The 13,318-nt window shown below is 36.5% G+C and overlaps 1 protein-coding gene across 2 annotated transcripts in view; it reads right to left on the bottom strand.

Moving 5' to 3' along the window:
• LOC121315571 (otoferlin-like) overlaps positions 1-13,318 on the bottom strand; it is a 97,615-nt gene that overhangs the window by 46,586 nt on the left and 37,711 nt on the right. For both annotated transcript variants that reach the window (XM_041249778.1, XM_041249775.1), the window contains exons 4-5: positions 11,703-11,802; positions 10,766-10,980 (exon numbers count right to left, since the gene is read on the bottom strand). In XM_041249778.1, coding sequence (XP_041105712.1) covers positions 10,766-10,980; positions 11,703-11,802 — 315 coding nt within the window. The remainder of the gene's footprint in view (positions 1-10,765; positions 10,981-11,702; positions 11,803-13,318) is intronic.

The following is a 13,318-nucleotide window of genomic DNA, read 5'->3' as shown; positions in this document are numbered from 1 at the left end:
TTTAATATTGTGTGCTTGAAAAAAAAGCAACAAGTCTGTTTATAGACAATATGTATCTATAAGTTATTGTACGAAAGCTGTATAAATGTTTGTACATTGTGTGTCTACCTACTGTAGACAATTACACTGTATTTAATAGAGATAAACTGATGTATTTTTCTCTAAACATAAATAAACACACTGGTACAGACTATAGTGAATGTTAAAACTGTAATGCTCTTTAAAAAATTGGTACCAAACTTATCTCAAGAGCAAACTATAGAACATATTAGTCCTTTTTTGCCAGGACAGAAACTGGGCTACTTGAAACCACTAAAAAAAAAAAAAAAAAAAAAAAAAAAAAAAAAGAGAAATGCAATCATTTTAGGAAAATAACTATCCCTTGTCCTGATTATAGCTCGAGCGAAAGAGTTTCATTTAAATCATGCCCTGAGTTTTCTTACTAAAGCTACTATGGATTCAGACAGCAGCTTGCAGGTCGCCATGACGTTTCTGTTGTATTGGTTAAGACAGCAAAATTAACCTAATTCCAAATCCCCCTTCCAAGAGTTTTATTGCTCTGTCATGTGAGGAGAATCTCGGCTGCTGATGGGCTGTCGAGTTTTGGCAACAACCCCCAAAAAAGGTGATGCTCTCAATTTGCTTCAAGAGCATCTTCTAGCAGTATCTGATTATCACCATGCCAACAAAATGCGAGAGTTAATTATTTTGTTGACCACGGCTGGGTTCAGTTTTCATAGGACTGCTCAAATAATTCACACCTTGCCCAGTTTGAACCTAATGGGGATTCAGCTTTTGGAATTCACTATCATCCTAAATAGTAACCCAGCAGTATATATTTTTGTGATGGGGTATCACATTTATATATCTTAAAACGATATATTAGATACTTAACTGTGATATTACATTGTTGTCTGACACTTCAAACACTCTACAAATATACAAACAAAAAATGGCACCTCTCTAAAAATGATGTGATAGTGTTCCATTAATTTATTTTGGGCAACTCAAAAAAAAACCTCACAAAGTTGATAATGCTGTCGTTAAAGTTCATCACTTTGTTTCTCCTGATATTAATTTCTCCCTCCCAATCCAAGAACACAAATAAATAAAAAACAAAAAAGAATAATCTACTAGCAATGACTATGAAAAACACACACAGCTTTTACAAACTTCACACGGTATTTACCCAAGAGCACCCTCATCCTCTTCCTCATGCCCTTCTTCAAGGCTGTATGTTTAAACAGATAAAACAAATGAACATGTAAATGAACAGACAATGTATTACACACTGCAGCTGTCTACACCAAAACAATGGATGCACACACAGTTAGAACCACTCAAAAATATAAAACGTGTGTCTGTGTGTGTGCGTGTGCGTGTATATGTGTGTCTTTGTGTGTGGACAGGAGCACTATGCTCACCTATCTTATTTTATTATTAAAATGCTTTTTAGTCTTGGTTACTCCACAAAAAATACACATAGACTAACTCAAACGTTTTAGAAAATAGCACCAATACAAAAAAAACAAAAAAACAAAAAAGGTTTACACAAACACAGTACACAATAGAAGTATAGCATTAATCACTTTATATCTAGATATGTAAGGTGATATCAGAATTTACACCAAAAATGTTCTGGTGCTTTTGTAATAATTAGGTTGGTTAATAAGCCACAAAAGATACAGCATGTGTTTGATGCTTTTCAGTCTGTGAATTCACATAAAGAGTCTGATCAAAGAATAATCCTGTTGGACCCATGGCTGACCAGCAATGACTAACCCTCAGCCTGTTTGGTTTCAGGGTCATTGTAGCATTATCCATCAGTATATATGCAAATATGCTTCCTATGGCATACATGTATATAGTATATGGTTATATTGTAATGCCAATAGTTGAGGTGAATGCAGTAGACTCTCCCTGCCATCGCCATCGCTCTCCCTGCCAACCAGTCCTCTGTTAGAGGACTGGTTCCTAGTCCTCTAACAGAGGATACTAAATAATACTGAGTCAGGACCTTTGCAAAGTAACTCAAAGTATTTTATCATTATAAAAAAAAATAATAATAAATCAGTGTGAAAAATATTAAACTTCAGAGCATTCAAAATACTATTTTCTAAGACTAAGATTAATCTCTTTACTATAGGATTTGCAATTGGGAACAATGCTCAATCCATGACACCTGAGATCCTATCACTGCACTGTATATAACCATACCAGTTATCAGTCTTCCCTCAGGAAACAGTTAATCCTGAGTTATTACACTGATGCAGTCTGGTCATAAATGCTTATTGCAAAGATTTCAGGCACCACAGGGAATCAACATAGGCCTCATTTATATTGTTAAAGTTTTTGAAGTAATCTCTCTCCTCCTGAGAGATAAACAATAGGCAATATACTGTGTGACTGGATTGGCTTTTGATTTAAAGCTAAGAATGAAACTTTTCAATTGGTCTGCACTGGCCATTATTTAAATGGTAACTTACTGACATTACTGACTCAACACACAACCCTTGTTAGCGAAAAGAAGGACAACATAATTTGAAAAATATTTAGAAAGTATAATCGAATCACACATGAAAGATACAATAAATAACCATTTTGTATTGTCAATTCTGTGTGCACCCCCAGAGAAAGGATGGCACATTCTATACACTGACTTATATGCAAAACTGTGTGGAGTGTGTTTGAGGGATGAGATCTGATTACAGAAGTACAGCAGACTCTGGCTAAGAGAAGACCCCTCAGGAAGCAAGCATTTCGTCGTTTGTTTACATGCCATTTTGCAGCGATGAGGTGCACTCCTGGAAATCACAATACAAAAAGAGGCAATGATGGCAGATCTGGAAAGATTTAATAAACCAATCAGTGTGCCTCAAGATACTCTCGCATTGACAAGTTGCTTTTGAAAAGATTGAATAGACCATATGAATTTAAGTTTGATGATGATGAGTTATCATGTTACAAAACAGTACTGAATCAGCTGCCGTAGCCTCCAAAAATAATATTGTAGAATTTAAAAAGGGGAATAAAACATAAGTTTCTCTAAATAAGAACAAAAAAAGTTTTAGTTTGATAATTACAGCTTGAGTATATAATTTTGTTACTAGACTGCTAGAACAGTTAAAACAGAATAATTCCCAAGATGTGATTTAAGCTGTTGGATGGGTAGCATCCATATTTCTCTATTCCCTTACCCCTCTGGCATTAGGTAGGTAGATAGAACTGCTGGTCTATCGCTTGGATTGCAAACTGTGTACTGAAAATGAGACACATTTATCAGTGTCACAATACACATCTGTACAAATCTATCTAACCGTCAATTAAAACCCTCATTATATTGTCAAAATGGATAATAAACTTTCAAAACTGGTTTGGGTTACTATTTTTAGAATAGTAAGCTGATGCAGCTAATATCTTACAAAGAGAACTCATATTTCTGTATTTGTAAGGTAATTACATCCATATTTTCATTTGTTTATGAAAGACATAAAGGTATTATAAAAGTCAATAAACTGTTTTTTCTACAGACTTGAGGCAGCAATGTTTAATTGTGACTGTGGCATTAGCACACAATCCCCAGCTGTTGTACTGCAGACAATTAAAAAAAAGGTAAATATGCTCATTTTACATATCCAGTATACACTTTTTTTTGTATCTGTAGCAGAGCATTGTTATTAGAATTAATAATATGTATGGCTAGTCACTGAATAAAAGAATAATGTGAGAATCTGTGAGAAAGGTACAGAAGGGCAACTAGGCTGATCCTAGGACTTAATGACATGAACTATGAGGACTGGTTAAAATAATTAAATCGCTTCAGCCAAGAAAAAAAGGGAAATAGGGGATTTGACTGAAGTCTTTAAAATTATAAATGGTATAGATAAAGTTAACTCAAGACACAACTTCAAAGTTAGCAACGCGAGAAGAACAAGAGGGCATAAATGGAAGCTGAGTAAAAGTAAGTTTGAACAGAAGACAAGAACCCCCTTTTTACACAGAGTTATACATGCATGGAATAGCATACCAGGCAAAGTAGTATGATCTTAAACATTAGGAGCATAAAAAAGACTAGATTCTGTGCTTTTAAGTGAGTTCCCCCCAGTAGGGGAGAATGGAGTGCTAGCACGGGACGAGCCTTGAGGGGTTAAATGGCCTTTTCTTGTTCCCAAACTTTTCTTATGTTCTTTCTCTTCTCCATAATTCCCTTTTCAGTTGATTTTCAGCAGCATACTCTATTTAGGTTGCACACTGAGGGATAAATGACGCTGACAAAATCAAGGACCTAATTATTTATCGTCCAGTGCTTTATGTGACTGAGGACGATGTTGAGTATAGACTGGAGATACAAGCCAAGACGCAACCCAGATAACCCAATTATTATATTCCCTCACTGCAGCAACTACCCACATCAGCTCAGGAGAAATTAAGGCCAGTGGGCACCCTCTGATCCTACGGCCAAACCAATCACCTCTTTTCACCTAGGAGCTTGAAGCTTTCCTGGGTACTGCAGCATGATGCAATCAGAACTACCTGTCAAAACACTAAAATCAGTCCATCTTCCACTTTTTATTATTATGATTTTCTTTATATTTAGAATAATATTAGAAGTCATCATATTTTATTATTATTATTATTATTATTATTATTATTATTATTATTATTATTATTATGCAAATGTACTGTTTTATTGTTATTGTTGTTTGACAGCCTGGATGGGGTTAAAATGCCCCATCCAGCTAAAATCGTGAGAATGTGTGGTCGGCTGTGGGCGATTATTGACAAACTGGCTGTTGACCATGCGTATGAGAAAGCCTGTGCAGAATATGGTCGAGGGAGAAATTAGGTAACTGATATCCAGTTAATCCCTTGACCACAATATAAACCAGCAGCTTCTGCTGATTGGGGGTTGGGTGTTCAGAGGTGGAACGTGAGTGAAAGAGAGTGAGGAAAAGAGAGCTAAAAAGAGAAGAATAACAATTACTACTCGTGCTGGCTTTAAACTAGCACAATACTTGTTTGTTTTGTCTTGTTTGATTACTGTCTGTTTTGTTTTGGCCATCATGCCTTTTGTTTTGTATGGTTTTGTTTAAATATTTATTTGATAATAAATATGTGCGCCAGCCCTTCACCCACAGTATTGTTGTCATTCTCTTCCTGGTCTGACGTCACCACAAAGCCCAGTTGTATACAATATATTGCCCATCATATGGTGGGACTGATCTCTCTTGGTGCAGTATATCGCAAGCTGTATTTTCAACTTACAACTCACTAAATAATCCTTATAACAAGTTCTTCGGTTTAAGGGGAAAGTAAATAACCACAACATCGATTTCTTTTGTTCAGATTTATTACATGCAAAGTTTTCCAAAGGCAGCTACCTAGCAAGTGTTTCTCACTGTTAGGGGAGCAATCTACAAGCAAGGCTTTGATGAAAACATCAAACAAACGTCCAGTTGTTCGGGTCAGGACAAGCCAAAAGCTACTGTTCTGTTTAATAGCAAACAAATTCTGAAGAAAGTTGTGGATTCTTTCAAACCTTCAGCGGGTGGCATTTGAATAATGGCAAAAATTGTTTTTAAATCAGTCATAACCGTAAGGAAGTCTGACAGACTGTAAACACATTTCCAGTCACACTGTTTATAATTGTACTGTTTTTGTAAGTTATTAGTGCATTCACATTATAGTTTGCCAATGAGTAGGGTGGTGGAGCATACTGATAGGATTGGATCTTGGTTGAACAAAGGCCAAAGAATACCACCAACATCTCTATGAGGGATGATTTGGTTGGTGATATTAAAAGGCCATAACATCCAAAAACAACATAATAAGAACAATAAGAACTGAGATTATAAGAAACAGAAATTTCAAGTAGACAAGTGATTGAGCTAATAATTTCTGTGTGTGTGTTAATCACTCTGAGATGGTAGTTTGAGGTTTTACCTGCAACTAACCATTTGTTTTACCTGCATTTTGATACACTGCCCAAAGCAGAGCAGAGACAGAAGTGTCTATGCAATTTACTTGCACAATGTATATGCATTATCCAAGGGGTATCACTAATGCAGAAATCACTGAGCGAGAGCAGCCCATCAGCATATTTCTTGAATGTCTTTCAATTTCTAAATAATTCTAATTTTACTCCTACAAGCATTTCATCACAAAGTAATTTCTTTATATTTTAAAACGAAAGCTTACATGTTAGAAGTGTGGAGCTGGTACACTTCAATATACTAAATGTTCATTTTAAAGTTTGATAATTAAATCTCTTGACTGCCAGAATTGAGGGACATGGTTCCAATGCAATGTATGCATATAGAATAATCCAGCAGCAAATATTTCTACATTAGTAAAAACAGACCAAGTGAAACTACACTCTACTGCTTCATTATTCCACACACGCATGCTCTTGAAAAAGACAAAATGCATCAGGGCCAAAAGAAATCTAATCATATTTCAAAGTAAGAACATTTGTAAACAAAGTAACATATGATATACATTCATGGCGGGTTTCCCAGACTGTGATTAGTACAAATCATACCTAAGGGAAGATAAGTGTTGATCGGGTTCTGTGAAACCTGCTGCTCATTTTATTTTTGTTCTGTTGGTACCAAATCACCAATTGTCATTCTTACAGTGGCACCCAAATGTATTGAACCCATCCTATCTTCTCAATGCAAAATGCTCTCATGTTGATATAATTACCACTTCTATGTATTTGAAATAAACTTCTTCCCAACAGTTTTCAATTATTTTGTAGAATATTTGAATTTGAAATAATTAAGGAAATATATTTCTTGCTATATGTAGAACTATAATGCCTTAAAAAGTATAATAAGGCTGAAAACTGAAATAAATATATGTGTTGGTACTTGACATTTATGTTTCAGTTCATAAGTTCAAACTCAGATGTTTTAAACGTGTTATAGTTAATATTCATATATGGCACACAGATAACATCAATAGGAGCATTTTGCATTGAAAACATATATATATATATATATATATATATATATATATATATATATAATATATATATATATATATATATATATATATTTACAGCTCTGGAAAAAATTAAGAGACCACTGCAAAATTATCAGTTTCTCTGGTTTTACTATTTATAGGTATGTGTTTGGGTAAAATGAACATTTTTGTTTTATTCTATAAACTACTGACAACATTTCTCCCAAATTCCAAATAAAAATATTGTCATTTAGAGCATTTATTTGCAGAAAATGACAACTGGTCAAAATAGCAAAAAAGATTCAGTGTTGTCAGACCTCGAATAATGCAAAGAAAATAAGTTCATATTCATTTTTAAACAACACAATACTAATGTTTTAACTTAGGAAGAGTTCAGAAATCAGGGAATAACCCTGATTTTCAAGCACAGCTTTCATGCGTCTTGGCATGCTCTCCACCAGTCTTTCACATTGATGTTGGGTGACTTTATGCCACTCCTGGTGCAAAAATTCAAGCAGCTCGGCTTTTTTTGATGGCTAGTGACCATCCATCTTCCTCTTGATCACATTCCAGAGGTATTCAATGGGGTTCAGGTCTAGAGATTGGGCTGGCCATGACAGGGTCTTGATCTGGTGGTCCTCCATCCACACCTTGATTGACCTGGCTGTGTGGCATGGAGCATTGTCCTGCTGGAAAAACCAATCCTCAGAGTTGGGGAACATTGTCAGAGCAGAAGGAAGCAAGTTTTCTTCCAGGACAACCTTGTACTTGGCTTGATTCATGCCAAAGCTGCCCGATTCCAGCCTTGCTGAAGCACCCCCAGATTATCACTGATCCTCCACCACATTTCACAGTGGGTGCGAGACACTGTGGCTTGTAGGCCTCTCCAGGTCTCCGTCTAACCACTAGATGACCAGGTGTTGCGCAAAGCTGAAAATTGGACTCATCTGGGGGTGCTTCAGCAAGGCTGGAATCAGGCAGATTTGTCTTTGTGAAGGACGCATGAATAAAGCCAAGTACAAGGTTGTCCTGGAAGAAAACTTGCTTCCTTCTGCTCTGACAATGTTCCCCAACTCTGAGGATTGGTTTTTCCAGCAGGACACTGCTCCATGCCATAAAACCAGAGAAACTGATACTTTTGCAGTGGTCTCTTAATTTTTTCCAGAGCTGTGTATATATATATATATATGTGAGAAATCACTGCAAAACCACCACAAATGCTGTCTGTAAAGACTTGACGTTATATTTTCAAGCTAGTCATTACACTCCAGGAAGTATCCTAAATCAACAGGCATTACCTTTTTTTCAGACATAACAAAGGCAAAGCTGTATATATGTGCAGAATTCAAATGGGACTTTCCCTTTGAGAGAAACATTGCACTCAAAGTTAAACAATAACACCTTAAACAGAAGATCATTTCATCCACACAATTTGTTCCTGCACATTCCTGCTAAGCTGTGGTTGAACTAAGCTTTCTACAGTCCATTTAAAAAAGAACAGCATGCGTACATCACATAAGACACAGGCACAGGTACAGTCCAAACTCCGAGGCCTTTCCCTTCTGCCTTGAGTTCAGACTGTTATTGTCACCTTCCTCTTCATTGATGTAATACTCCTTTCCCTCTTCAGGCCCAAGATTTATAAGTAAGCCCAACAAATTAGAGCTGAAGAAATCGAACAGGTTTATTATTCAGTCAAGGAAAGACAGAAACACAGCACTGCTAAGAAGCATTTCAGAAACAGTACGTAGTTATATTTTTTGTTGTTTGATGCCACTGGCCATTGTCTGCTTGTATTGACCCAATGTAACATATTGAAGTAGTCTAGTAAGTGTAGGAATTTGAGCAGCACAGAGAGATTGCTACTGTACACTTAAAATGCACTGTTCCTGAAAGTAACTGCACAAAGCTCTGCAATGTATAAATGCTTTGTATAAGGGCCATTCAGATGTGAAAAAAAGAAGTTTGGAACACTCGAGACATGCATGTTTGTTCTGTGACGCATCTGCAAACTGTCATCAATCAGGGAAAAAATATCAGCCTATACAGACAGATCATGTAAATCCCTGTGACCATCTAATACCTAGACTTGACTGCCTGCACAGTTTCGCAGTGCCAGTTGGGATGGATTTTGTGTTGTTTTCTGTGATGAGTCTTAGCGACTATTGAGAGTAAATAAAACAGATTCAAACACTTTATTCTAGCATTCGGATTGATTCGAGTATCTCAACCACCTACGTATTCCACGATTGTTGAGTGACATTTCCTGGTAGTTTCAAAACAATAAGGTGGGGCTTCATTAGTTTATTTTAGATTTGGTCTAAACTGCCAATCTCAGATTGACATGCCCCTATGTATAGTAACTGTGTATTGGAAGAGTTCATGTTGATTCTCTGTTACATATGCAGATACCTCTGTGCGCTGTTGATGACAGAATGAATATTTATATACATGCTGTACAGTCCAGTGCCATACACACTATATGGGTCATTCATGTGTCAGCAGTCCCTAATTAACACCAGTAGACTTGTCAGCTTGGATATAACGGGCTAGTGTTAAAAGCCTCCCTAGGCACTAAACTGCTTATTAAAAATGTTTGCTGTAAATAGCCAGATCACTGTTTAAGCTTCCCTAAGGGGAGTCCTAAAATAACTGTGCTGACCTAGACTGAATAATACACTCCTGTGAATAATAAGCATTCTTACTTCATTTTGTATAAGATTCGTGGTTTTGCGGTTGGGATGTAGAAAATCAAAGAAAGTCATCACCTGATGTACTGAAAAAAATCTTTTTTTAATTTATTTTTATTAATATTTCGATCGCACTACATATGACTCCACCAACTGAAATAAATCAGTATTCTTATGTTGGTAATCGCTTGTGCAAGCCCCACATTTTCGCTAAGCCACTAGTGACACCAGTCCTTAGACCTTGTATAGAAACAGCTCACTGTTAACATCACCTCATTGTCAGGACAATAAAGAAACCTTTGGAAAAAGAAAACTGCAATGCCAAATGGATTTTACTCAAGGCTACCTCTGAAGACTGAAGCAGAGTTGCTGTATAAGATTGTAACCAGACAAAGGCAACGATTCTTTGTTCCTGGGAATCCTCCTTAGTAACTCAATCAGTCTGATACTAAGGGATGCAGGCTTTAGAATTGCAATCTGTTAGGTTTTTTTACATCTTATTTTCTTGGGAAGGTTTTGGCTCTTACGTTTCAGTGCAATATAGTAACACTGCTACAAAACAAGACATGTGATGCAAAAAAGTATAATCATGTAAGTAAAAAAGAGATCGACCCTGTTATACCTCCTCTGGTCTCAAAATAATTACTGACCCATAGGATACGTGTGACCTGCTTCTTAAACATAAAGACCAAAAAATAAATAAATAAAAAGACATTACATAATTGCATATTTCTGTGTAATCACCCTCTCAAAACTGAGAAATTGAAAACATGGTTTACAAGAAGATTGATACCAATTAAAAGATAATGTGATTCAGTCTTTATATCGTACATGTATGTTCACAGGGCAACATTATCAACTTTAAAATCAAGCAACGACACACACAGGTGTCTGCTCCCCCCACCCCACCCCCCAAGGCTCTTCTTTTCCTATATACTGATCTACATTCTTGTAACATACAGTTCACTTGTTCCCAAAGATTTAATAGCCTCAAATGTGGCTCTTGTTGAATTTGTTCAAATAATACCAGTACCGGACCACTTTTCACGATTTAATATTTTAATGTGAATGAGTACTTTGTTTTGTAAAAACAGCAGTAATGTACTCACTTTTTGATGGACCTCTCTCCTGAGTGAAGGCTCAGGTGGGAGCGCCCTGGAGATACTACAGAGCCCTGGCTGTGTCCTGACAACAGGCTGTCCGTCTCTAACAGAAAGGCCCCATCGTTTTCTGATCGATTAGGATCACCCAGGAACTCGCTGTCGTTCCAGGCAGCCACGCTACCATCCATAGCCTGGTATTTGATCTCTATGGTAACAGATGTCTAAATAGGAATTTAAGAAGACAGAATAAAGCATGTTATTATAGATAGGGCAAGATTCTTGGGCGGCTCAGTAAATATAAACTCATTTTAAGTTATATGAGAATGTTTTATATACTGCATAATTCATAAACTGACTGTCTACTGTCTTGATATATCTCATTATCATTGAATAACATGGAGCCAGCTGTGAAGGAGAGAAATGTGAACCTGTGACAGGTGACCACACAACCGCTCAAATTCCTGTTTTGGAAGAATTTATAAAGACAGCATATTCTTAGCATAGACGTTTAAACCTGCATAATAGTTAGACCACCTGCATAATAGTTAGCTACAAAATTAACTTATTTAAACAGAATCAAATTCTGTATTTTATTTATTGCTGCACAGAAAGAAAACAGTTCCAGCTGGAAATTGTACAACATTTGATACAATGTGCAAAAAAAGAGCATGTTATGCAGACTTTATCACATCAGAAGGGTGAACATAAATATGCAGAAAAGTTCTCAATGTACTATCGAGTGGTTAGGGTGTAGTCTATTTCACCACTGAACAAATCCCACAGCCCTTCCTTTACTAAACACACAAATCTAAATGAGGTAAGGACACAAGGGATTGCACTGTTCAATTCCTATTCTCATTAGAGAAGGGCCCAAAGACAGGGCGGTTTTTTAAAATTGTATATTAAGCCTCTTGCCTGGCGTGCAATTAGGAGGCTCACTCACCCGAATGGGGGTGTTGTTGTCATCTATCAATGTGTCTGACACTTCCAGCTGTGCTTCTTCTACCACTTTCTGCAACACCATCCGGAACGTCCCAATGAGCCTGCGACAACAATAGAAAGGGTAAACAATAATAGAAAAAATAACTGGAACAATAAGACAAAGAATAAACATGCCTTTTACAGAATGATATATTTTTTTAAAAAGTGCTCCTGCAATGTATTAATGTATTAACAGTGTGACACGCTGATAATGTTAACTCACATTTTATCATTGGTTGGGTTTATATTATTTTCCTTGGGTTTATATTAGAAAGAAGAGCCAAGTTACAGTAAGAAACCCATTCAAAGAATATGCCATGGCATGGGTTGTACCATTTCTAAATGAATTGAACAGATCATCAGAATCCCGAGGCAACATTAAAAAATGTTCGATTACTGTTGTACAAATCTTTCCATTGTACAGGAAATAATTAAAATAGAAATATTAATAAAATTCAACTTTTCAAAAGAGATTGACCTCTCTAATTCTTTATATGAGTCCCAGTTTGTGGTTTAATGGTTATTTTTAACAACCAGTATGTTAAGGTAACCAGTAAGCTATGCTGAGGTAACATAAAAGTGGGACCATTCAAGCGTTTTAAACAAATTTTTTCAGTACGGAGAATCTGCAACGTGGATGATTTAAATTGCAAACGGAACAGATGAATTAATGATGACAATGAAATTGGTCGAAGCCTTTGTCTGTGGTTGCTGACAGCTACCCGCAATGTTGTCCAGCTAGTGAGAACATGATGACATCATGTAGTCTAGTGCCACGGATAGGAAGTGGCTCGTAGGACCACCTCCACCCAAAAGACAAAGCCGCCAAACCACGACTGGAAAAATTAAAATGAAATGCACTGAGGGAGTGCCCGACCTCTGGAAATCCCCTACTCACTGGTAGGAGGAAACCTTAGGGAATCCGTGGCTGAGGGTAGCCCTTCCTCCAGGCTCTAAGACGGCCATCTCCCTGTTTGCCCTCACCCATATATATATATTTCATGTAGCTCCTAAACAGCAGCAAAAGCCCCAACTGCCTCTTACTGTTATTACTGTCATCCAGTTTATAGTAACTTTATAGTCTCTTCTTGGCAAAGGTTTTTTCTTCTTTTCCACTTGACTACCTTTATGTTGATTCCTTATGTCCGTTTGATTACACAAGCACTACAGATTACGGTTGCTTTTTTATTTTCATTATTAGTATCGGTTTCTACAAAAAATAAGCTAATCTTTTGAACTAATTATGTATGTGATGTAAAATGAAATGACCTAATAATCTGCTTCCTGCATTAGATGATTTGGTTAATTTGCTACTATAAATTATTTTAGCATGGGAAAGACTGCTAATTAGAGTAAGTAATCTTTCTATTTAAATGAGGCGAAGTCAAATCAGTGTATGCACATTTCTATGAGTACTGGCCTATACTCATCAAAGTGTCAGTGTTCCCATTTTATTTTAGAAATGCTTTCTGAAAATGTAGCGTTGATATTTTTTTCTTAAATGGGGCATGATTTATCAAAGTTTTATTTTGAATAAATGACATTTGGAATGCTTTTCGGTTGGATTTACAGCTATTT

The sequence above is a fragment of the Polyodon spathula genome, chromosome 5, assembly GCF_017654505.1.
Source record: "Polyodon spathula isolate WHYD16114869_AA chromosome 5, ASM1765450v1, whole genome shotgun sequence".
Lineage (NCBI taxonomy): Eukaryota > Metazoa > Chordata > Actinopteri > Acipenseriformes > Polyodontidae > Polyodon > Polyodon spathula.
This window is presented reverse-complemented; position numbering and strand designations above follow the sequence as displayed.